Source organism: Giraffa tippelskirchi, chromosome 4, assembly GCF_054371585.1.
Source record: "Giraffa tippelskirchi isolate mGirTip1 chromosome 4, T2T-mGirTip1v1.2.pri, whole genome shotgun sequence".
Classification (NCBI taxonomy): Eukaryota; Metazoa; Chordata; class Mammalia; order Artiodactyla; family Giraffidae; genus Giraffa; species Giraffa tippelskirchi.
Genome location: NC_137278.1, coordinates 55,121,058 through 55,145,276, shown reverse-complemented (window position 1 = coordinate 55,145,276; position 24,219 = coordinate 55,121,058). Strand labels below are relative to the sequence as shown.

The window sequence follows — 24,219 nt, the reverse complement described above, 5'->3', positions numbered from 1 at the left end:
TTGAATTATCTGCCCCATTTTTACCGAAAAATACACAAAGCGACACAGTCCTAAATCCAACCCTCAGACAAGATCAATCACTAAAACATTTGCAAAGCAAAAGAAGGAGAGAGAAAAAGACACTGGAGAGGCAACTTCGGGAGCGCTCTGGAGGACACACCGCGTCTGCCGATGGGCTCTGCTTTCTCGCCCCTAGGCTGGGGCGCCCAGTTCCTTCCCCGCACCTGCCCCTCCCCAACGCCGCCCGCGGGCGCTCCCCTCTTGGCCCCGCCCTCTCCCCGCCCTCACTCTTGGCCCCGCCCTCCCCCGCCCCGCAGCCGACGTCAGTTGTTATGTCTCGGCTACGGCCGCGGCCGCAGCTGATCTACTCTGGAGGCGACGGCCGCGGCCTCGTGAGGTGGCGGGGGCATCAGGGACGGCGGCCGGGATCCACGCCGCCCATCCGAGCCGGGCGGGAGCTTCGTGACCGGGAGGCCGCCCGATAGCCGTCCCGGGGAGCCGTCTGGGGCCTATTTCTGCTTTTATCCCCCTCCCGGACCGTCGTCTCGCGCGCCCCCATTTCCTTCTGCAGAGACTGCGACGCCCCCTCCCGGGCCGCATCGCTGTGCCCGCCCGCCTGAAAGGCGCAGCCCGCCGGCCTGAGCGAACCTGGAGCCGCCGCCGTCGCCGTGTCCGCCGCGCTTCTTGCGGAGCCTGGGCGGCCGGCGGGGCCTGGGGCCTGGGCGCCGGGCGCGGCGCTGCAGCGGCCGCTCCTCCCCGCGCTGGGCCCCGGGCCTGGCCCGGCCGAGCGCCGCGCCCTCCTGACCGCGGCCGCTGGAGCCCGGCCTCTGCCTGGCCGGCCCCAACCGCCTCCAGGGCCCGCCGTCGTCTGGCCCCGGCCTGCAGCCAGATCCCCGCTTCCTTTGTGGACCTGAATGATTTTTTTTTTTTTTTTGCCTCCCCCTTCCCTGAGATCACGGTGCTGGAAGGCCGACCCCACCACCTCGATCAGTGCCTCCCTGCCCGGGGAAACGGCCCCCCTCTTGTTTTTCCCCGCGGGCTCTTCCCGCGCCGCCCTCCTATCGGGGTTTAATTGATGGAGTTTTTTTAGTTGTTTTTTTTTCCCCTTTTATTTTTCTCGCCTCTTGACAGGAAGGCCCCGCGCGAGTCCCTGAGTCTCTGCCCCTGGTCATCTGTTCCTCACCCCCACACATACCACCCCCCACCCACCCTGGTCCACCTGCCTCCCGCCGGGGATGGCCCAGCGTTGACGGCAGCGGGACCCCACGGCGAGCTGGTGCCCTCGCCCACGCACCCCCCGAGTCTACCCTCCTCCTCTCCGTATTCTGAGCTCTCTGAAAAGAGAGGAGACGCAGGGGAAGATGTGGCTGAAGCTTTTTTTCTTGCTCCTCTATTTTCTGGTCCTTTTCGTCCTGGCCAGGTTTTTTGAGGCCATTGTGTGGTATGAAACTGGCATCTTTGCCACCCAGCTGGTGGATCCGGTGGCGCTGAGCTTCAAGAAGCTGAAGACCATCCTGGAGTGTCGGGGGCTGGGGTATTCAGGGTTGCCCGAGAAGAAGGATGTCCGGGAACTGGTGGAAAAGTCAGGCAAGTATCTGCTCCCTGAGGGTCCTCTCGACTCGTGGGGGAGAGGGGTGGTCTCCCAGGATGAGTCGATACCTCGAAGGGTCAAGTAGATTACTTCAGAACCGCCTAGATTTTCTTTGTCCAGTTTTTCTACACACACACACACACAAACACACAAAAGGAGTAAACCCCAGTTTTCAGAAGGGGCCTGGAATTATTTGTAGGGGTGTTGGCGTGTCTTCCTAAGATTATTTTAAAATAACAATTTCAAGTGCAGCTTCTTAGCGTTGTTTACCGAGTGGTTTTCTCAAAATTCGGAAATGTCAACCAGTCACAAACATAATTAGTCAGTTGAAATTCATAAGGCTATAAGAAAAGAAGAACCCCCACAACGTTGTCTATGGATCGAAGCATTTGTCACCGTAGTAATAGCAAGTTACCCGGAGGGAAAAACATTCCTGAAATATTAAATATCGAAGAAGCATTTTGGCCTAGTATTTCAATTTTATTTTATTTTTTCTTCCAATTTTATTGAGATATAATTGACGTGCAGCACTGTACAAGTTTAAGGTGTGTAGCATGATGATTTACATACGTCATGAAATGGTTATCACAGTAAGTTTAGTGAACATCGGATGCCAAATTAAATGGAAAAACATTTTTTTTTAACATTTAAATTTGAAATAATGAGTTTAAATTTAGAGAAAATGTACATGGCACAGTATTAGCTTTTCATATTTTAAATTTGGTGAAAATAAGGTGAATTTTCTGTGGAATGCCTACCTTGTTTGTTTTGAAAGAGTTTATTTCTATTTTTGTAATGATTTTTTTTTTTATTGTATCTTGGATGAAAACTATTTTTTCCCTTCTGTACCACAAGCACTGCTATATCAACTTAAATGGGTTGAGAAATAGAACTGAGCCAAGAGACATTTAACATGTTAACACATGCAATTGCAATAACTGTTAGTTTTGGGGTAGGATTTGAGTGAGAGATACGCTTAAATTTTTTTCACCCCTGGACAAAATATATGTTTGTTTAGACACACTTCCTGGAAGGGGGGGTTTACTGTAATTTGAGAAAGGCATTTTTGGGTTGCTGTAGGAAGCAGTTGAAACTGATAGTTAACTTTTTTGTTGTTTCAGGTATATCTGTCAGCTGTGTGTCTTTTATACAACAGTTTTTTTCCTTATTTAGTATCTTACAGCCATGCAGTGTGGTAGACAAGAATACTAACTTCAGAGGACTTTGGCACCCACATGTTTGTGGGTTACAGTTAGGATCATTACTGGGATAGAATAGTAAACATTCTCTGTAAAAGTGATACATTTTTTCTTTAAAGAAAACATAAAATTGTGTGTTATTTGCATAAAATTGTACCTCTTGTTTACCGACTGGTTTTTGATTACTTTTGTTTCTCCCATGGCTGGGGTATAGTGTAGAGGGAATAGGGTAAGGTAAAAGATCTCTAATAAATAAACTCTCTAGGTTTAGAAATAAAAAGTGCCTTAACTGCCCAGGTCAAATCATTTTTCATGATAAAGTGATTTGATAACACATTTTTTTTCTTTTGATTTTGATTTTATTTAGCATTGCCTTCCTTTGGGCCTAAAAATGCTTGCAACTTTGAGCATACAAAGAGTGCACATAATATTTAAAGAATACACACAGCCCACAAAAATATGGCTCAGATCCCATGTTTTATAGCACATCCCACAATTTATAAAGCAGTTTAACTTTATAATTTAAGTATTTGCTGTGAATGGTTTTGCTGCTATCATCATGATACAGCGCTTGTTTTTGCCGTGTGGACAGCTGACAAAAGTTAATTTGATGGTAGTGTTTTTCTTTACTTATTATTTGATGATACAAACTATAAATTTGCACTGTAAATGTGTATCAATATGAAATTTGTTCTTATAGATAATCTTTTGTATCTGACCTTCAAGTCACATAAGCCTTGTTGCTATTTTATGCAGGTGATGATGGTCAATTTTGTAAACCAATTTCTAATTCTTGTAAGTCAGAAGTATATAAATCATACTATTTAAAAATTTGGTACCTGGACACCAACTAAATAATACTGTGATGGTTTTGGGGGCTGTATAAATTCAGTAATTTCCTAATGAATTATGTGATAACCCCAAGTCTGTTTTGTTCATTTTTGCCTGACACATAGAAAGTTCTTACATAATTAATCAATGTGTGAATATTAAACAGATGTATTCATGTTCTACTCTTCTGTAGAATGCAGTGAAGGTACAGTGACATCATATAAAATAGAAATAATTATTGAAACATGAGATTTTTGAAATCTTATTAATGTTTTTTCTGTTTTTCAGGTGACCTGATGGAAGGTGAGCTTTATTCTGCACTCAAAGAAGAAGAAGCATCTGAATCTGTTTCTAGTACCAATTTCAGTGGTGAAATGCACTTCTATGAGCTTGTAGAAGACACAAAAGATGGCATCTGGCTGGTTCAGGTATTAGAAACAGTGATAGAAGTGAAATAATTGTTACCAAAATAGTAGTCACCAGCTGGTGACCCTTCTGTGTACTTGTGTCATCTTTCTTAGACATAATCAGTTCTCATGGGGAGGCTTCAGTGTCCACTTAAAGAGGTTTTGCAGACCAAGTAAAACGAACATTAATTAAAGAGTGGGGGAAGGGAAGTGGTGGGGAAAGAAAGTTGGACTGTTTAGAATCAGGAGAAGCAAATCCATTTTTGTTGTCAGAGCTTCATTAAGAAACACATGTATTCCTTTTATTTAGTGATTTGTACTTTTCTCCCAGTTTTTATTCAGTGATCCAAATCATTTTTGTTTGTAAAGAAAAAACCTTAAAGTAAAAGTAAAGGAGTCCTTCTGTTAGGGAAATAACCAACTGTGTGCCTACAGAAGAAGCAGTGTTGTAGGAAATGGTAGGGGGCTTACTACTTTGCTCATGAAATTGATGAGTTTATAATTTTAGACCCTGGCTCTTATGCCCTCAAAACTGTGAGATTTAGTTAGCAGTTAGAATTTTAGAGCTAAGAAGGGCCTTAAAAAATCATCTTTAATGCTTCTGAAAGTGTGGTTTATGTATCACTCATGGTAAATGAGTGGACACACATTATCACTTGTGTATTTTTATGTAAAGTAGAAAAATCAGTATTATATTGAACATGTAAATTCATAAACAGTGCTGAGAGAAAGTCTAAAGTTATTTAAATTTTTTAAAAGTAACTTCACTTAAAGTAACATCTAAAATAAATTAGCAACATTAATTCAGCTAAAATTATAATTATTGAACCAGAATCAAATCCCAGGTCCCCTGATTTCTTGTCCATTGTTCTTGCCATTTCAGATTGGGGTTGGCAAAGTTTATTTCAGGGCATAGGAAGCAAAATAGCTGCTGCTTCATATTTCTTTTTTGAGAACAATGACTGCAAAATAAGGTGGAAAAAGCTGGGAGTTGAGAGACCTTAGCTGCGAATCTGGTCCTGTCACTGATTTGCAATGTGATTGTGGACAGATTTTCTGTTGCACACAAATGGCCTCAAATAAATACATTTACACCCGAAGAAGATAGAATAGTAGTCCTTTAGCCTAACTGTTGACGTTTGGAAATTCTTTAGGTGATTGTATTGGATATCACATGACCTTTCCTTTACTTGAAATCTTCCTATAGTATTTGACAATTTATCCTCCAGATAATCTATTAATAATTTGACATTTTTAAAATTCAGCAAGCAGAAAAACTGGGAGGAGGGTATGTGTACTATCTATACATTATCCATCAAATCCTAGTCTATTTCTGTGTTATATTATTGATATTGAAAAAATAAACTGTAGCATCTTTAAAGCCTTAATTTATAAATAGTTATTCTGTTTCTTTTCCCAGATATTTAGTTCTGATAGTCTGATTGAGAAAGACTTATGGGTTTGGTTTTGGTAATTTCAATTTTATTACTGAGATTGAACTGAACAGCCAGTCCCACTGCCCTATGTGTTGTGTTTGTCCATGTTTGTCATTGAACAGTCCCACAGAGATGAGTGATAAAGAGGCTGAACACCTTCCAAAACTGGAAAACCCACGACAAAAGTCTGGAAATTCTTTTGGTGTATAGAGTGTTGCCTATAGACAACAAACACATTCTGCTTCACTAATTCACAATATAGTCTTAGCTTCTAAATGATCTATTATTTTTTGATACCGTATTAAAGATAAGCATGGATTAAACTCCCTTAATATATTACAAAATTCATCCAGTTTATTCATCAGTTGATTGTGCACAAGACCAGAGATACACAAGAACATGCACCAGCCTAACTCATTGCTCTCTGAGGCAACTCACATTCCAATTGGGAGAGGGAGGCACTAACTAAATAAATATTTAATATAACATCAGTTAATGGTAAGTGCTAAAACAAATAAGCAGAGTAAGGAGACAAGAGAGTGGCAAAGAATTCTCTAATAAGGTGACATTTGAATGAAGTGAAGAACAAGTAATGAATGGTAATGAATGTTGATGTTATAAATTCTTATCACCAAGTTATATTTCCCTGAGAATGTTTTTTTAAACTTCATAAGTGTTAATAGTTAATGGTGCAGTAGGACACAGTTTTTCCAGTGACCTTCAAGATTTGCACTGATGACCACTGTCTGACTTGTGTTCCCCTGGGCCAGTGGCTTGCATCTGTCAAATGGCTGCTTGGGTTGAAAGAACAGTCTCTGGCAGGACAACTGAGAAGACTGAGATTGAAACCTCAGTTACAGTGTCCTCAGCACTGAACTCACCAGCTAAGCTAATCGGCACAGACAGTTTGGCTCTTAAAAGAAAGCTGTGTTGTTGTTGTTTTTAATTGAAAATACCTTCTCAAAACAGAAGAGAGATACTCTCTCAATTGCTTGTCATTCTTTCAGTTCTGGTTATATTTCTTTGATCTTTTGTGAAGGACAGCATTCAGGGTTTCAGTTTTTAACTATTTGAATTATCGATCTTTTCTGTTTGTTTTGAAAGAAATCGACTCATTTCAGTTTGCTCTGTCATTGCTGCTGTTGTGTTTTAATCTGTGAGGATGTATAGAACCCAGGCAATTCAGTGTTCTTCATATTGCCTTTATTTTAGGTAGCTTGTGTAAGAAATATTTAAGCATATCAAAATTCTTTTTATTTTTCCTCTCAGGTTTCTACTATCATTTTCTTACTCAGATGAATTATACTCTCCTTCTATGCTTATTGAAGAAAAATGTGATTAGGTAGCATATAATTGATAATTAGCACTTTATACTTTATATATTATGTTATTTACATCCTTCTTGGTATACTGATTTAGGGGGAAAAGTAACTTTAATAAATGAATATTGTTGTTATTTAGTTGCCACATTATGTCCAACTCTGCGATCCCATGGACTGTATGTAGTCCTCCAGGCTCCTTTGTCTGTGGGATTTCCCAGGCAAAAATAGTGGTGGTTGTTGTTCGGACAACAGAATACTGTTGCTAAGTCATGTCCGACTCTTTGTGATCCCATGAATCCCTGTCCTTCACTATCTCCACTGTGATATAATAGTGGATAGAATACTGGAATGGGTTGCCATTTCCTTCTCCAGGGGATCTCCCTGACCTAGGCATCAAACGCACATCTCCTGCATTACAGGCAGGATGAGCCACCAGGGAAGCCCAACATAAATGGATGTATGACTTAACTATTCCATTACCTAGTTCATTCTTTTTCCGGAATGGATTGGTAATCTAGATTGATTGCCTTTTTTGGTGACACTGCATGTGGAATGATACTACAAAAGGAAAAATTAGTTTCTTTAATTTAATTAACTCATTCTATATCCATTATGAGGAAGGAAATAGCAGCCCACTCCAGTATTCTTGCCTGGAAAATCCCGTGGACAGAGGAGCCTGGTGGGCTATAGTCCATGGAGTTGCAAAGAGTCAAACACAGTTGAGCGACTAAGCACACATTACAATTTCTGTCTTCTCATAACTCATGAGTTTATTTTCCAAATCATATATGTTGACGGTCTTCATATCTTTCTGTTTTAAGATGTATTAGCGCTCATGAATTAGCCTTACATTAGAATATTAGCATACTTCTTTTTTAAAAATATTTATTTATTTTACAGCATGCAGGATCTTTAGTTGTGGCATGCAAACTCTTAGTTGCTGCATATGGGATCAAACCCTAGCCCCCTGCATTGGGAGCACAGAGTCTTAGCCACTGGACCACCAGGGAAGTCCCTATACTTCTTTTCATGTGAAACTTTTCCATGGTTCTCCTATATTCTCTGTAATACAAGGTGGAAAGAACTAATTTTAGTTTCTAAGGCAGCAGTACATATGGGACATATTTACCAATAATATACTACGTAATCTATGAAAGAACCAAGTCATCTTTTTTCTGTCAGCTCTTTCTAACTTTCTGAGTTTTCCTGCTCTGTTCCTAACCTAACCCTGTATCTTTCAATTAGTTATTTATTTCCAGTTGTGTAGATTCTTTGATACTACTACCAACCAATCTTTTTAGCATCACAAATAGAAGTTTCTTTTCTTTCAAAAGATTCTTGCTCAGAGAGGCAGATGGAATAGTACATAGGCTTCTGAAATGAAGAAGTTAGCATACATTATGGGTTTTATGGATTTACCCTGTTCTTAACATTTCTATTTCTGTATTTTGACTTTTGTTCAAAGAAGTTCAAAGACAGACTGAGCTATCTGTTCTCTACTGGCTCTGTCACATCATAAGGAATTTAACATCACTGCAGTAGAGGTAGCAATAAAAAGCATATGCTTTAAAGTAAAGCTTTAGGTCAATATTTATTGAAGTTATTATGTTAATATAGTTCCTGATTGGCTGAAAAGAGTTACTAGCTGTTTTAAAACTTTATATTTTTACTCCTAGATAGTAGTTTTGTTCAAGGAAATTCTAACTTATTTATTGCTCTCTTAACACAATGTAAAGGTGAAATACTTGGTAAGTCATCCTTTATTTTGTATTAGTGAAAAGCTTTTATTTGTGTTTACTCATAAAGAAAGCTAGTGAGGCTACCAAAGAATAAAATGCTATTGAGTTTTGGTTTTATCAGTTAATCATCTTTACTTAATGATCTTGTACAATTTGCATATATATATATTTAGATTGTCTATGATTTTTTTAAAGTAGAAAACTCCTTGTTATAATGCAATATTGAGAGATGCAGAAAATACCGTAGTTCTACACTCCTTTTATATAGAGTTATTTAATTTAGCCTCCATGTTGTATGAGGATTGACAATATTAAAAGGAATATAACAAATGTTCTGATTAGTAATAAAACCCACCTCTGAAAAATAGGCAAAAATGTGTAGGTTTTTTCTTATACAAACATAATACATGTGGAAGGGACCCAGCAATAACCTGAGACCCGGTTTCTCTTTGGAAGCTTAACTGGACTGTACAGGTTTGACATCAGAAAATATGGGAATTTACTGTTTCACACTGTCCAGCTCAGTTCCTTCCAGTGTGTGCTGAACCCAGCATCATGAAGGGCGATTGTTAACATCTTTTCCCAACTCCACATTTAGAAATATCACTTTAGTAACTTGAAATCAGCTGTGTGGGAGGAAATCCGTAAATGATAGAAATCAGAACTTCCATTTTCTTCTAGAGAGCTCACAGTTAAATGTTTACCAGCCAACCACTGGTTTCATGTATTCATCCAACCATCTAACAAATATTTATTGAAATATAATGTGTGCCAGCTGAACCTTGTGATGAGGGCAAAAAAAATGCGTAACCTACAGTCTGTGCCATAAAACAGCTTACTGTTTGGTTTACTAAAATGTGTGGGCCAATAAAAAATGTTAGCATAGATTATCTTTCCCAGCTAATAAGTTAGGTGGTCTGTAATGGTGCTGCCATCTTGAGAGATCCTAAAGACAATGAAGTGGAATCCAGGAAAATTAGTACTAGGAAAAATTTAGTAGATTTTCTCCTGGAAAAAAGTGTATTTTTAAATACACTAAATTGGAAGTCTTTATGTAAAACTGGACTCAAGAACATTGATGTGCAATAGCATAACCAGGTACTAGTTATGCTAATGTTTGTCAGACAACATCCCAGGTGACATGTTGCTGGGGAAGGGATTTTCATTCTTACAGAAGTCAGAGACTTCGAGCCTTTAGATAACGTATATAATCTGAAGTAAAATAATGAGTTCAGTCGCTCAGTCGTGTCCGACTCTGCAACCCCATGAACTGCGGCATGCCAGGCCACCCTGTCCATCACCAACTCCCGGAGTCTACCCAAACTCATGTCCATTGAGTCGGTGATGCCATCCAGCCATCTCACCCTCTGTTGTCCCCTTCTCCTCCTGCCCTCAATCTTTCCCAGCATCAGGGTCTTTTCAAATGAGTCAGCTCTTTGCATCAGGTGGCCAAAGTATTGGAGTTTCAGCTTCAGCATAAGTCCTTCCAATGAACACCCAGGACTGATCTCCTTTAGGATGGACTGGTTGGATCTTCTTGCAGTCTAAGGGACTTTCAAGAGTCCCCTCCAAGACCACAGCTCAAAAGCATCAATTCTTCGGCGCTCAGCTTTCTTTATAGTCCAACTCTCACATCCATACATGACTGCTGGAAAAGCCATAGACTTGACTAGACGGACCTTTGTTAAGCAAAGTAATGTCTCTGCTTTTTAATATGCTATCTAGGTTGGTTATAACTTTCCTTCCAAGGAGTAAGCGTCTTTTAATTTCATGGCTGCAGTTACCATCTGCAGTGATTTTGGAGCCCCCCAAAATAAAGTCAGCCACTGTTGCCACTGTTTCCCCATCTATTTGCCATGAAATGATGGGACCGGATGCCATGATCTAAGTTTTCTGAATGTTGAGCTTTAAGTCAACTTTTTCACTCTCCTCTTTCACTTTCATCAAGAGGCTCTTTAGTTCTTCTTCACTTTCTGCCATAAGGGTGGTGTCATCTGCATATCTGAGGTTATTGATATTTCTCCTGGCAATCTTGATTCCAGCTTGTGCTTCCTCCAGCCCAGCATTTCTCATGATGTACTCTGCATATAAGTTAAATAAGCAGGGTGACAATATACAGCCTTGACGTACTCCTTTTCCTATTTGGAACCATTCTGTTGTTCCATGTCCAGTTCTAACTGTTGCTTCCTGACCTGCATACAGATTTCTCGAGAGGCAGGTCAGGTGGTCTGGTATTCCCATCTCTTTCAGAATTTTCCACAGTTCATGGTGATCCACACAGTCAAAGGCTTTGGCATAGTCAATAAAGCAGAAATAGATGTTTTTCTGGAACTCTCTTGCTTTTTCAATGATCCGGCGTATGTTGGCAATTTGATCTCTGGTTCCTCTGCCTTTTCTAAAATAATGAGTTATTAAACCGTAAAAAGCTGAAATAGTTGAATTCAACATTAGTGTTTAATGAGTGCACAACCAAGTTAGGCACCATACTAGCTGCAAGGAACACAGTGATGAGCCTGTATGGGGATGGCAGTTAGAGAGGTTATGTTGTTGTTCAGTTGATAAGTTGTGTTCAACTCTTTGTGACCCTATGGACTGCAGCATGCCAGGCTTACCTCTCCTTGACCATCTTCCAGAGTTTGCTCAAACTCATGTCCATGAGTTGGTGATGCCACCCAACTATCTCATCATCTGTTGCCCTCTTCTCTTCCTGCCCTCAATCTTTCCCAGATCAGGGTCTTTTCTAATGAATCGGCTCTTCGCATCAGGTGACCAGAGTATTGGAGCTTCAGCATCAGTACCTCCAGTGAATATTTAGGACTGATTCCCTTCAGGATTGACTGGTTTGATCTCCTTGCAGTCCAAGGGGCTCTCAAGAGTCTTCTCTGGCACCACAGTTGGAAAGCATCAATTCTTTGGTGCTCAGCTTTCTTTATGGTCCAACTGTCACATCCATACATGTCTACTGGAAAAACCATAACTTTGACTATACCTATAGAGTCAAATAAAATGTTTTTTTTTCCAGTGCCTAAGGGGTTTTTCATTTTTATGTGGTTCTGTTAGTCAGGAATTATTAAACTCTTAAAAGCAGATGTTGGAATAGCTTGCATAAATAAGGCCCTGGGGTTAAACACTGCCATGTACCTGCTTCAGGGATGTTCCCCTTTCTCTTCACACACTTTTGTTGCCTGTGCTCTAACCAGAGATGCTTATATCAGTTATAGTGACCTAAATTGATTAACCCCTTGATAAGTATCATTGTAAATACAGACCTGAAGTGTTTCGGTTATTTGCAGCCTTGCTCAGGAAATAAGAGTAAACGGGGAGTTACTAAAAACAACAACAGGGACTATGGCAATATGATTTTACAGATTTTTTTTTAAACCTGAGTAATCTGTAAAAGAAGTCAAGATTTCTTTCATTACTTAACGGATAAAAGAGCTACCATATTGACTCTTCAGTGGTAGGAAAAGAAGTGAAGAGAAAAACCTGTCTTCTCGGATCTCCCTTATTCTTCAGATAAAATTTATAAAGTACTTTTATACAATAGAAAACTGTGGAGGCTAGGAACTTATTGGGTAATGTACCTGTGTGAGCCTCCTTAGGAAGCACTTTAACCTACTAAGACCATGTCCTCAAATTGCCCTCCTGGCTACCTCAACTGTCTGAGCATTTTGATAATACATGTCTCCCTCCCATGAGGCCTTTTATTTTCACTTAAGAATACTGTCAGAGCCATTAGTTCCATGCCTTAAGTTGTTTGTTTGTGTATGTATTTATTAAGCATCAAAGTTACATTACAAAATGTTACATACCTATGTGTGTCTCTGTAGGTATGAGAATGATACTATCAGTGATATATGGCAAAGGTTATTGGACAGTAATCTGTTGGCACATAACGTGAACTTTTTTTATTATTTATTTATTTTTGGCTGCACTAGGTCTTTGTTTCTGTGAGTGAGCTTTCTCTAGTTGCAGGGAGCGGGGCCTAGGCCAGCTTTGTGGTGTCCAAGCTTCTCTTGTTGTGGAGCATGGGCTCTAGGGCTTCAGTTGTAGCGCACTGGGTTTAGTTGTTCCTCAGCATGTGGAATCTTCCCAGACCAGGGGTCAAACCCGTGTCCCTTGCATTGGCAGGCAGATTCTTAACCACTGAACCACCAAAGAAGTCCTAAAGTGAACTTTAAGTCACTCTGCACCATCATGTAGGTTCTCTCCTCCTGGTGCCCTTGAAATTTGTTAGACTTCCCAGCAGAGAGCCCAGACATGAGGTATTTGCACCGTCTCTTACCTCACCCAGGCACTCATTGCACACACTCACTCCCCTGGGATTTCACTTGCTGGAGGCTTTGTGAACATGGAAATTGCCCTTCCTTCTAGATAGTTTAGTGGCCCCCAGAGTATTGTCCTATAATGTTGAATTAAATAGTATCAGTACTGTAACATTCACGAAAAGTAACTTAGCCTATATACCTTGGGCTTAAAATACATCAAACATATGGATTCATGAAGACATAGGACATTTTTGGCTTTCCTTTAAGTTCTCATTTAGTTATTTTTGGTTTTGATTTTTGTTTTTAATGTATAATTTTTGTCTGTTTTTACTGATATCTCTATTGAAATTCCCTTAAAGTAGGAAGATAGAGAATAAAGGGAGAAGGGATTAACAATTAGAAAGGCTCAGAAAGAAGTCATTACATATTTTGAAGGTTAACCTATAGTTTTCTTTCTTAAAAAAATCTTTTTCTTCTTCTAATCCTAATTGTGTTTGAAAGCTATTTGAAAATTTGAAGTTAGAAGTTCAAGAATGTAGAATTTATTAATGGTAATTTTTTTCATATGTTAGAATCTTTTGTGATTGTTAAGAAAAATGCCATAGAAGTAGTAGTATTGATTCAGTCAGTTCAGTTCAGTCTCTCAGTCGTGTCTCTTTGCGACCCCATGAACCTCAGCACACCAGGTCTCCCTGTCCATCACCAACTCCCGGAGTCCACCCAAACCCATGTCCATTGAGTCGGTGATACCATCCAACCGTCTCATCCTCTCTCGTCCCCTTCTCCTCCTGCCCTCAGTCTTTCCCAGCATCAGGGTCTTTTCAAATGAGTCAGCTCTTTGCATCAGGTGGCCAAAGTATTGGAGTTTCAGCTTCAGCATCAGTCCTTCCAATGAACACCCAGGACTGATCTCCTTTAGGATGGACTGGTTGGATCTCCTTGCAGTCCAAGGGACTTTCAAGAGTCCCCTCCAACACCACAGCTCAAAAGCATCAATTCTTCGGCGCTCAGCCTTCTTTACAGTCCAACTCTCACATCCATACATGACCACTGGAAAAACCATAGCCTTGACTAGACAGACCTTTGTTGACAAAGTAATGTCTCTGCTTTTTAATATGCTATCTAGGTTGGTCATAACTTTCCTTCCAAGGAGTAAGCATCTTTTAATTTCATGGCTGCAGTCACCATCTGCAGTGATTTTGGAGCCCAGAAAAATAAAGTCAGCCACTGTTGCCACTGTTTCCCCATCTATTTGCCATGAAGTGATGGGACTGGATGCCATGATCTTAGTTTTCTGAATGTTGAGCTTTAAGCCAACTTTTTCACTCTCCTCTTTCAGTTTCATCAAGAGGCTCTTTAGTTCTTCACTTCCTGCCATAAGGGTGGTGTCATCTGCATTCAGTCAAGCATAGTTTAATAGAAAACATGTGTTTGACTCTTGGCTCCATAATTATACTTTAGAAAAAAAGTGAAATTTGAACTCGTTGAACTCACACGTGGTCATTTTTAGTAAGCTCTATTTGGGTTATTTAAATTTTTCTTTTCAGAGCAGAGAAATGACTCCAAGGTCCATTTTCTTTGCAAGTTAATTCTAGAGAATATGCTACATGGAGGAGAATGTGGCTCGCTTTTTAATTTGGTTTTGACCCCCTTATGTATAACTGCCACAGAGTATGAGAATTTCATGTACTGTATTCAGTGTTTTAGATCTTTTCCGGTAGAACAGTTGCTTTTCTTACAAGAAGTGCAGTGATAATATGATCATCCACTTAACAAGACCTAGGGATAGAATATATTTTTCAGAAAAAGTAAATAGATGTAAATGGTTGGTTTGCACCATTTTAGGTGATTAAATTTTCTGTTTTCTTTCTTGGGAGTAGGTCATTGCAAATGACAGGAGTCCTTTGGTGGGTAAAATCCACTGGGAGAAAATGGTGAAAAAGGTGTCAAGATTTGGAATACGTACAGGCACGTTTAACTGCTCCAGTGACCCCAGGTAAGTTGATGGCAATTCTTAGAGTTTGAGTTCTGACCAGAAGTTTTTAATGTAATAAAGACAGTGATATTAGAAGCCTGTTTGAACTGAAAATTAATTAGCATGCTTAGCACGGTGTTAGTTACACAGGTGCTTGATTAATAGTTTTTTATAACTGGCAGTTATTTACTTTCTCTCAGATCTCTTTTTATCTGGTTCTTCTGTGCTGTTTCTAACAGGCTGACTCTTTAGAGTATGTCTTTGGTCTTTTTTGTTTCAATTTTATTTCCCAAAGAGACTTCAGTACATTTATGGCTTTAGGTAACACCTTTGTGCTGATCTAAATCTTCCTTAATTTGAACTTCTAGTTTGCATTTTGACACTTGTCTCCATCTGCCCTATGAATAACCCAGGTGGAATATGTTCCCTAAACCTAGTGTTCAAATTCATATTCATCTTTTTCTTTGGTAAATCATGTGTCCTTTCAGCCTTTTTCTGTCCTTTACTATTTCTTTTTTTCATTTTCTCAGACAAGAATCTTTGCAGGTGTTTTTGTTTTTCTTTTTGTCATCATCTCCAGTATTTAGTCTGTCACATTATTTTGTTTTACTATCCCATTGTTCTTCAAAATGCGTTTTATTTGAATTTCTAGTGCCTCCAAGTTATAACTTGAATTAATTCGTTTATTTAATTATCCATTCAATAAATATTTAATGAAGGATTAGCATGTACAGCATGTTCTGTTTAGTGCTGAGGACAGGGCATAGCATATGTACATAGAAACCCCCATGTTAGGTAGTTTCTAATGTAGGTAGACACGCCTGCCTTACCTATGTCCTTTTTATGTGGTCACAGTGGGAGACCCATTGGCTGAAGAAAACCTGCTTCCACCACTGCTTCACCTCAGATTCTCCCACCCTTCTCCTTCAGGCTCATGTTTGCTTTGATTTTCCTCACTGTCCTTGTTTTGCTCACTTATAACATAGGCTGAAACCTGTGGGAGGAGGACCCCTTAAAAGTTGAGGATGAGAAGGGACGTTGTTGTGTCTCCTCACTCACATGTAATCTCATCATTTACCCACAAAGCTCCCCTTCTCACCTTTACCACAGAATCTTGATCGTGTTGTGATGCCTTTGGTTTAAATGTCCATGATAGCCTTAAGTGTTCATGTTCTTATGAAAAGGAAATCATTCTTATTTCTATATTTTGTTTACCAAAGACAATTGCACTTGGTCTTATTCCATCATTCCCAAATAGAGTATAGGTAAAAGATCTCCCCCCAATCCCACTGGTGATTGCAATACCAGAATGAATGATAGTTCTAATATATTGATATATTTTTTTTGAGATAATGCCAAAAGTCAGTACTTAACATTGCTAATTTATTGAAAAATATTCATAATTTATTTTTTAAAATCAATAAACTAAATAATACATTTAAATACTATAACTTTTAAATACATTAGAAAATATCAAGTAGAAACAAATATACAAAAATATAAAGTTTAAACACATATTTCAGTCTAATATAAATTCTTAGATAACATTAATAGAGAACTCAAAATGAAACTAAGCAGAGTATAAAGTGAAAATAACCTATTAAGTATGAAAACCTGAGGGAAGTAGTATATTGATTTTTAATACAATCTTGTAAAGGAAAATGCATCAGAAGTGTCATGCTGCTAAGTCGCTTCAGTCATGTCCGACTCTGTGCGACTCCACAGACGGCAGCCCGCCAGGCTCCCCCGTCCCTGGGATTCTCCAGGCAAGAATACTGGAGTGGGTTGCCATTTCCTTCTCCAGTGCATGAAAGGGAAAAGTGAAAGTGAAGTTGTGTCCGACTCTTGGCGACCCCATGGACTGTGGCCTACCAGGCTCCTCCATCCATGGGGTTCTCCAGGCAAGAATACTGGGGTGGGGTGCATTTCCTTCTCCACAGAAGTGTCATAACTGAGTCCAAATTTAGTACAAATTTTTCTAGCTTTTCTTTTGAAAAGCCCTATTTGATTTTATACCAGCCAAGGAATGGTAAAGAGAAACATAGAAGCTACCTTTAAGTTTCCTCTGAATCCTTCATCTTGATCTTCAGATAATCCCACCTCTTATTTATGATGGAGGACTACAGTCCATAGGGTTGCAAAGAGTCAGACACGACTGACTAACTGTCCATGGGATTCTCCAGGCAAGAGTACTGGAGTGGGTAGCCATGCCCTCCTCCAGGGGATCTTCCTGACCGAACCCTCGGTCTTGTGGCTGCTGCATTGCAGGCAGATTCTTTACCGCTGAGCCACTAAGGAAGCCCATTTATGATGGAAAAGACCCTTTTTGAGCAACTTTTTCTTTTTTGCTGACTCCAGCTATCATTTTTTGTTATTAAAGAGACATTTTTACATCATCTTCTCTAGTCTCATCACAAAGATAAAGATCTTGATGCAGTTATTTATATCTGTTTCAATATTGTCATGTTCATTTCCTTTTATTTGAAAAGTCTGTTCTTGCCATAGATGGTGTGCTTAGTCAGGGTCATTTTTTTCTTTCTTTTTTCTTTGAGGATTATAGAGATGTAGAAGAACAAAATAGGGAGATAATAGAAAAGTGTTCAGAATGTCACTGCAAGGTATAACTGGGCAGGGAATAGTGTTATTCAGTAAGCATTTTAATATGTTGAATAGTTTTGTCATCCTGATCTCAGATTTTTAAAATCAGCGAAACTCTATCCCCTACTGCCTGTGTTGCTTTCTTTGACTGTAGTTCTTTCTCTGGGGCGGCCTCAGACACAGCCTGCTCTGACATGCTGGGCCCACTGTAGACTAGTACTTTCCTGACCTGATTGGCTCCCCTTAAGAACATTCAGAACCACCACTCTCTGCAGCATCTGACTCTGTCCATGCCAGCAGTTTTCATTTCTTTCCCACACAGCCATCTTACCTGGCCTCAGTTCCTCTCATTCCCCAACCTAGTGATCTGTCTCAGGGAGCTTTTCCCTGTCAGGTCTATTCTCTACTCTTTTATTCCCCCTTCTTTGGAGAAAGTATAAAGTGAGGTGGGATATGTATCTCTAAGAGGTTGGAGAGGCGGGGGTGGTAGAAAGTGGATGGAGGATCCTGGAATTACAGGAGTTGAGTGATAAACGGACCAGGAGGGCTTGTGGTGAAAGAATCATGGGTGGGGACCCATGGAATAAGCAGTGAAGGGAAAGGAAGAAGACTGGTGAGCGGGACAGGAAGGCCAGGGAAGACAGTGATCTTGTCTGAAGAAACAACAGTTTATAAACAATACCAAAGGTTCTTTTAATTTTTTTTTCAATGTTCCTTTTTTAAATATAATGTGCCATACCAGAACGGCACACTAAATACCAAAACTCAGTAGCCATGTTTTTTTTTTTTATCCTTTTTAGTCTTCAAATTGTCTAAGAGATCTCAAAAAGTTTAAGAATGGGAGGATATTTTTGTAATGTTGTCACTTTAAAAAGTTTTTTTGAATTAACAGTAAGAAGTTTTTATATGGATATATGGCAATATAACATTATTAAAAAATAATATGAGCATTAGTCTTATTTTCTGTTTAGCAGTTGGGTTTTAAGATTAATATGATATACTTTGTGTGTTGGATTTCAAGTCTAGAAAACACTATTTAATCTGAAAGATACATGATGACAAATAAAATCTTATTGTCCTAGATACTCTTAAATTCTTCTACAGTAATAAAGCTTAAAACTATCAATGTCACTTATCTCTGAACTGAAAAGAAAGTACATAGTGCATTTGTTTTCTTCCATGAAGAAATATATGAACTAAGACTTTGCCTGTTTTATAGGGTAAAATTTTCTGTCAGAAAGACTGTAATTTAATTTATGACACAAATCAGAAAAGCCAAATATTCTCTAAGGTGGTTATAGAAAGATGAAAAGAATGACCAAGAGTAGAAATGTGTCATCACAAGCATCCCATACAATTAAAAGCATAAAGCAAGTTAGATAATTAAGATGTAGATAAGACAGCTATCTATACGGAGTTCACTTGTGGTTTTGGTGGGGGTGGGGGTGGAGGAAAAACTAGCATTCATGTCAGTGAATTATTATTTTGCATTGAATAAAGACAGAGTAGAAGGTATTTTATTCTATAAGAGTATATAATTTTCAAAGCATTTCAATTAAAGCTGTATTGATATTAATAGTATCTGTGTTATTAAGGAAGTAAATCTACTAAACAACAAGCTGAATTGTGGTCTCTAATCCTGAGTCACTCAGATAGTTTCCCAGAGTCATAACTAATCTTGTCTTTGTGACATAACATGTTGTCTTCACTTATCTTAAATTGTATCATGAAATCCTGAGGTAAAATTTTTATATTGTCATCATAAAACCATGTGCCATGTATATCAAGACTTCTTTCTCTCTTAATCTGATCATATAAATGTATAATATGCTTATGTAATTTAATTAAATGTAATCTGTGCTTACTAAGTAAAGAATAATATTTATGATTTTCACATTAGTGTTCTGAATAGCGCAATAAAAAAGTAAATACTTTTTACCATCCATTTACAAATCTGTAGTGAACAAAATTATCCACCTAGTAGATTTTGTTTTTTCCAACTTTACTGAGGTAAATTCATATGTTGTAATACTCCACATGGTAGGTTTTTAGGAAAGACTTTTTTGAAAAAAGAAGGAAACTGTTTCACTGATTATCTCTCCACTGTAATACAGCAGCTGTTTTCATTTTCTGGTATCTCCTTTCATTCATCTTGTAGGTTTTTTTTTTTTAGAAGGAGAGGTTTGTCACAAATATTAGAGCAAGACCATGTCTATTTCCAAGAGGATTGGAGTCATGACCCCATTGGATAAAGCTAACAAATGATTTAATTTTAAATTCTTCTGTATTTACTCTGTCGTAAAATGGGAGTCATCCTTGGACTGAATCTCTCTTTTTTTTTAAGTAATTTATATTTACAGGAGAGTGATAAAGATAGTATAGCGTTGCTATATATATATTTCACCAAGTTTAGTTAGCATAACTAACCACATAACCATGGTATAATGATCTAAAGAAATTAACACTGGTACAATACTATTAACTGCTGCTGCTGCTGCTAAGTCGCTTCAGTCGTGTCCGACTCTGTGTGACCCCATAGACTGCAGCCCACCAGGCTCCCCCGTCCCTGGGATTCTCCAGGCAAGGATACTGGAGTGGGTTGCCATTTCCTTCAGTGCATGAAAAGGAAAAGTGAAAGTGAAGTCGCTCAGTCGTGTCCGACTCTGTGTGACCCCATAGACTGCAGCCCACCAGGCTCCCCCGTCCCTGGGATTCTCCAGGCAAGGATACTGGAGTGGGTTGCCATTTCCTTCAGTGCATGAAAAGGAAAAGTGAAAGTGAAGTCGCTCAGTCGTGTCCAACTCTTAGCAACCCCATGGGCTGTAGCCTACCAGGCTCCTCCGTCCATGGGATTTTCCAGGCAAGAGTACTGGAGTGGGGTGCCATTGCCTTCTCTGCTATTAACTACACTACAGATTTTATTCCAGTGTCACCAGTTTTCCAATAATATCCTTTTTTCCTGAATCTCTTCTTAATCTGAAAACTTACTATCTTTGTTTCCTCTATGTTAAATACTCTTCATGGAGTATTTAAAGAGATGAGCAAGTGTAAAAAACATAGGACTTGCTCTTTACTTGTTGAGCTTTTGTGCAGATTTCTCTGTGATAGTGTTTGTGTGCATCAGGCATTGCGGTGGGTACTTGGGTTAATAAATGTGTGCAGCATGGCTCCTACCCTCAGGAACTTGCATTCAAGTCAGGGACTCAGCATACAAGATAATCGATTTCCTTGTCTCTTCTTTGCCCACCTGAATCTAACCATTCTTCAAGACCTAGTTCAGTTCCCAAACCTTTCATGAAATCTTCACCAACTCAAACTCCCAACGAGAGTCCCTTTTTTAAAACTTTATTTACATTATTTCGTGGTAGGATATATACAGTTTTATTCTTTTGTTTCCTTAATAGCATTTTAAATTCTTTGTGAACAGGAATCATTTTCCTATTATCTTTTGGATCTTACCAACACATAATGCATTGTTGTTGGTTAGTCTCTAAGTCATATCCGACTGTTTGCGACTCCATGTACTGCAGCACTCCAGGCTTCCCTGTCCTTCACTCTCTTCTGAAGTTTGCTCAAACTCATGTCCATTGATTCGGTGATGCCATCCAGCCATTTCATCCTCTGTTGCCCCCTTCTCCTTCTCCCCTTAATCTTTCCCAGCATTAGGGTCTTTTCCAATGAGTTGGCTTCTCACATCAGGTGGCCAAAGTATTGGGGCTTCAGCTTCAGCATCAGTCCTTCCAATGAATATTCAGGGTTAATTTCCTTTAGGATTGACTGGTTTGATCTCCTTACCCAAGGGACTCTCAAGAGTCTTCTCCAACAATGCATTAGTAGGTTCATAATAGATGCTGGAAGTATGTGTCAGTTCCCTTGACTCTAAGGCTTTTTAAGCTCTAAGGTTTTTGTTTTAAAAAAAAAAAGAGAAAGGGAGAAACATAGAGATAAAAACAAAAAAAAATGATAAAAAGCTTTGCTTTTCCTCTTATACAGCTGCCAGATATTGGTACTACTTTTAATTGTTTACAGGTTATTTGTTTTGGGGGGGAGGGTATCTTTCAAGGGCTATGGAAATTATCAGGGAAAGACAAACTGTACAACAGGGAAGATAAGCAAGCTAGCTCATCTGGCAGCCTCACTGTTTACTGACAGTTCCCTCTTTTACAGATACTGCAGGAGAAGAGGCTGGGTTCGATCCACACTCATTATGTCTGTTCCACAAACGAGTACTTCCAAAGGGAAAGTCATGCTTAAAGAGTACAGTGGGCGCAAGATAGAAGTAGAGCACATTTTTAAGTGGATAACTGCTCACGCAGCTTCTCGGATCAAAACCATTTATAATGCTGAACACTTGAAAGAAGAATGGAATAAAAGTGATCAATATTGGGTAAAAATATACCTATTTGCAAACCTGGACCAACCACCAGCTTTCTTCTCTGCACTAAGCATAAAGTTTACTGGAAGAGTTGAGTTTATTTTTGTAAATGTGGAGAAGTGGGACAACAAGAGTTATATGACAGATATCGGTGTCTATAACATGCCATCATACATACTTAGAACTCCTGAAGGAATTTACAGATACGGAAACCACACAGGCGAGTATATATCTCTTCAGGCTATGGATTCATTTTTGCGCTCCTTACAACCTGAAGTAAATGATTTGTTCGTTTTGAGCTTGGTTCTCGTTAACCTTATGGCTTGGATGGACTTATTTATCACACAAGGAGCTACCATCAAACGATTTGTGGTTCTCATAAGCACTTTAGGGACCTATAATTCTCTATTAATTATCTCCTGGCTACCTGTGTTGGGCTTTTTACAGCTCCCTTACTTAGATAGCTTTTATGAATATAGCTTAAAATTGTTGAGATATTCCAATACCACCACATTGGCTTCATGGGTAAGGGCAGACTGGATGTTTTATTCCTCACACCCAGCCTTGTTTCTTAGTACGTACCTTGGACATGGTTTACTAATCGATTACTTTGAGAAGAAGAGACGGCGCAACATCAACAATGATGAAGTCAATGCCAATAACTTAGAATGGTTATCAAGTCTATGGGACTGGTACACCAGCTACCTCTTCCACCCGATTGCTTCTTTCCAGAACTTTCCTGTAGAATCTGATTGGGACGAAGACCCTGACTTGTTTTTGGAGCGATTAGCTTTCCCCGATCTTTGGCTTCACCCCCTGATACCGACTGATTATATAAAAAACTTGCCAATGTGGCGATTTAAATGTTTTGGAGTCCAGTCTGAAGAGGAAATGTCGGAGGGTTCTCAAGATATTGAGAATGACTCAGACAGTGAGAGCACAGACACTTTGAGCAGTGAGAAGGAAGTATTTGAAGATAAACTGAGCATCATTCACAGTTCTCCAGGAAGAGCAAGTCACTGTGATGCTGAGGCTTGTTCCTGTGCCAATAAATATTGTCAGACCAGCCCTTATGAAAGGAAGGGGCGGTCCTATGGATCATATAGCGCTAATGAAGATATGGAACCTGATTGGTTAACTTGGCCTGCTGATATGCTGCACTGTACTGAATGTGTTGTATGCCTAGAGAATTTTGAAAATGGATGTTTGCTAATGGGGTTGCCTTGTGGTCATGTGTTCCATCAGAATTGCATTGTGATGTGGTTAGCTGGGGGCCGACACTGTTGCCCTGTCTGCCGGTGGCCTTCTTATAAAAAAAAGCAGCCATATGCACAACACCAGCCCTTGTCAAATGACTTCCCATCTTAACCATGTGCAATTTGTCCTTTATAAGCTTTGCGTATCTTACAGCCTGCCTTTTTAATGTTAGTCACGATGTTTTTGTGGTTTGACGTTTAGTTTAATGTTAGTGCAGTGACAGGAAATACACATTATGCTAATGTTGATGACAATTATTTGGTTGCCTTGTGTGTCAATTTGAATGCATACTTAATTGTAAAAATTTTTATTTACAACATTGGAAATTCAGAAGTTAATGTTCTTTTGTAAGCACAAAGGAAATATGATAGAAATTTATCCTCTCAAGACTTTACAAGGTAGGATCAAATTCTCATGGAATTGAGGCAGTTTCTTATCCTAAATGTTTCCTTCCTTTTTACAATTTCTGTCCAGCACCTCTTGGTTAAATAATGTATGCTCTGAGACATGAAATTAAAACAGACCTATGAAATAAATTATTTTAAAACCAGAAGATTACAGCTTTTCTAATGTTAAATTGTTTTTGATAAGATGGCTGAGTGCTGAAAGTGTTTTGCTGGTTTGCTAATTTCACAGTTGAGTCAGATATCATTCTTGATTCATGTGGCGGAGGTAGGTGGTGGGGGAGACAGATTATGTTGCTGACACTGGCCAGAGGTGGTATTAGTCCTCCTTGGTTAGCTTTGATGGGAAGAAATTTCATGGTGGGTGTTTTTAAACGTATTAAATCATTTACGAGTATATTCAAATAAACAAAATCAGCTATAGCATACTAGCCACACATAGATTAATTGATTTATTTTTCCTGAATTTTTATTTTGAAAAATTTTTTTAACTGTAGAGAAGTTGGAAACATAATACAGTGAACATTCATTTGTCTCATTCACCAGGTGTTTACATCTTGTTACATTTTCTTTATCTCCTCTATGTCTATAATCGTTTGTTTCTTTTCTCTTTTTTTTTCCTGATTCCTTTGAGAATAAATTTCAGTCATCATGATGCTTCCATACCATTAAATATATCACCATATGTCTCCTAAAAACAAGGACATTTTTTATACATCCACCACACCATCATCACACCCAGGAAATGTAATGTTGATTTAATAATATCTAATACACAATTCATACTCCCCAGTTGCTCCCAAAATATTCTGTATCT

The 24,219-nt window shown here is 39.1% G+C and overlaps 1 protein-coding gene across 2 annotated transcripts; it reads left to right on the top strand.

Annotated features, from left to right (window-relative positions):
- The first annotated feature begins 332 nt into the window (after positions 1-332).
- On the top strand, positions 333-23,551 carry RNF103 (ring finger protein 103). 2 transcript variants are annotated; one of them, XM_081592914.1, is made up of 5 exons: positions 333-378; positions 1,420-1,587; positions 3,910-4,049; positions 14,674-14,789; positions 21,534-23,551. In XM_081592914.1, exons 1-5 carry the CDS (start codon positions 333-335, stop codon positions 23,107-23,109), a joined length of 2,046 nt encoding a protein of 681 aa, XP_081449040.1. In that variant the 3' UTR covers positions 23,110-23,551. The 2 variants fall into 2 exon arrangements, with proteins under 2 accessions (XP_081449040.1, XP_081449039.1); XM_081592913.1 differs by lacking the exon at positions 333-378 and having other exon boundaries at positions 1,222-1,587.
- Positions 23,552-24,219: the final 668 nt, after the last annotated feature.

What these genes read in the sequence shown, in the direction of transcription:
- RNF103 (XM_081592913.1), top strand. Translation starts at nt 1,362, where the DNA reads ATGTGGCTGAAGCTTTTTTTCTTGCTCCTCTATTTTCTGGTCCTTTTC. An exon ending in GGAACTGGTGGAAAAGTCAG is followed by an intron (nt 1,588 to 3,909) that starts GCAAGTATCTGC and finishes TCTGTTTTTCAG; the next exon opens with GTGACCTGATGGAAGGTGAG. An exon ending in ATGGCATCTGGCTGGTTCAG is followed by an intron (nt 4,050 to 14,673) that starts GTATTAGAAACA and finishes TCTTGGGAGTAG; the next exon opens with GTCATTGCAAATGACAGGAG.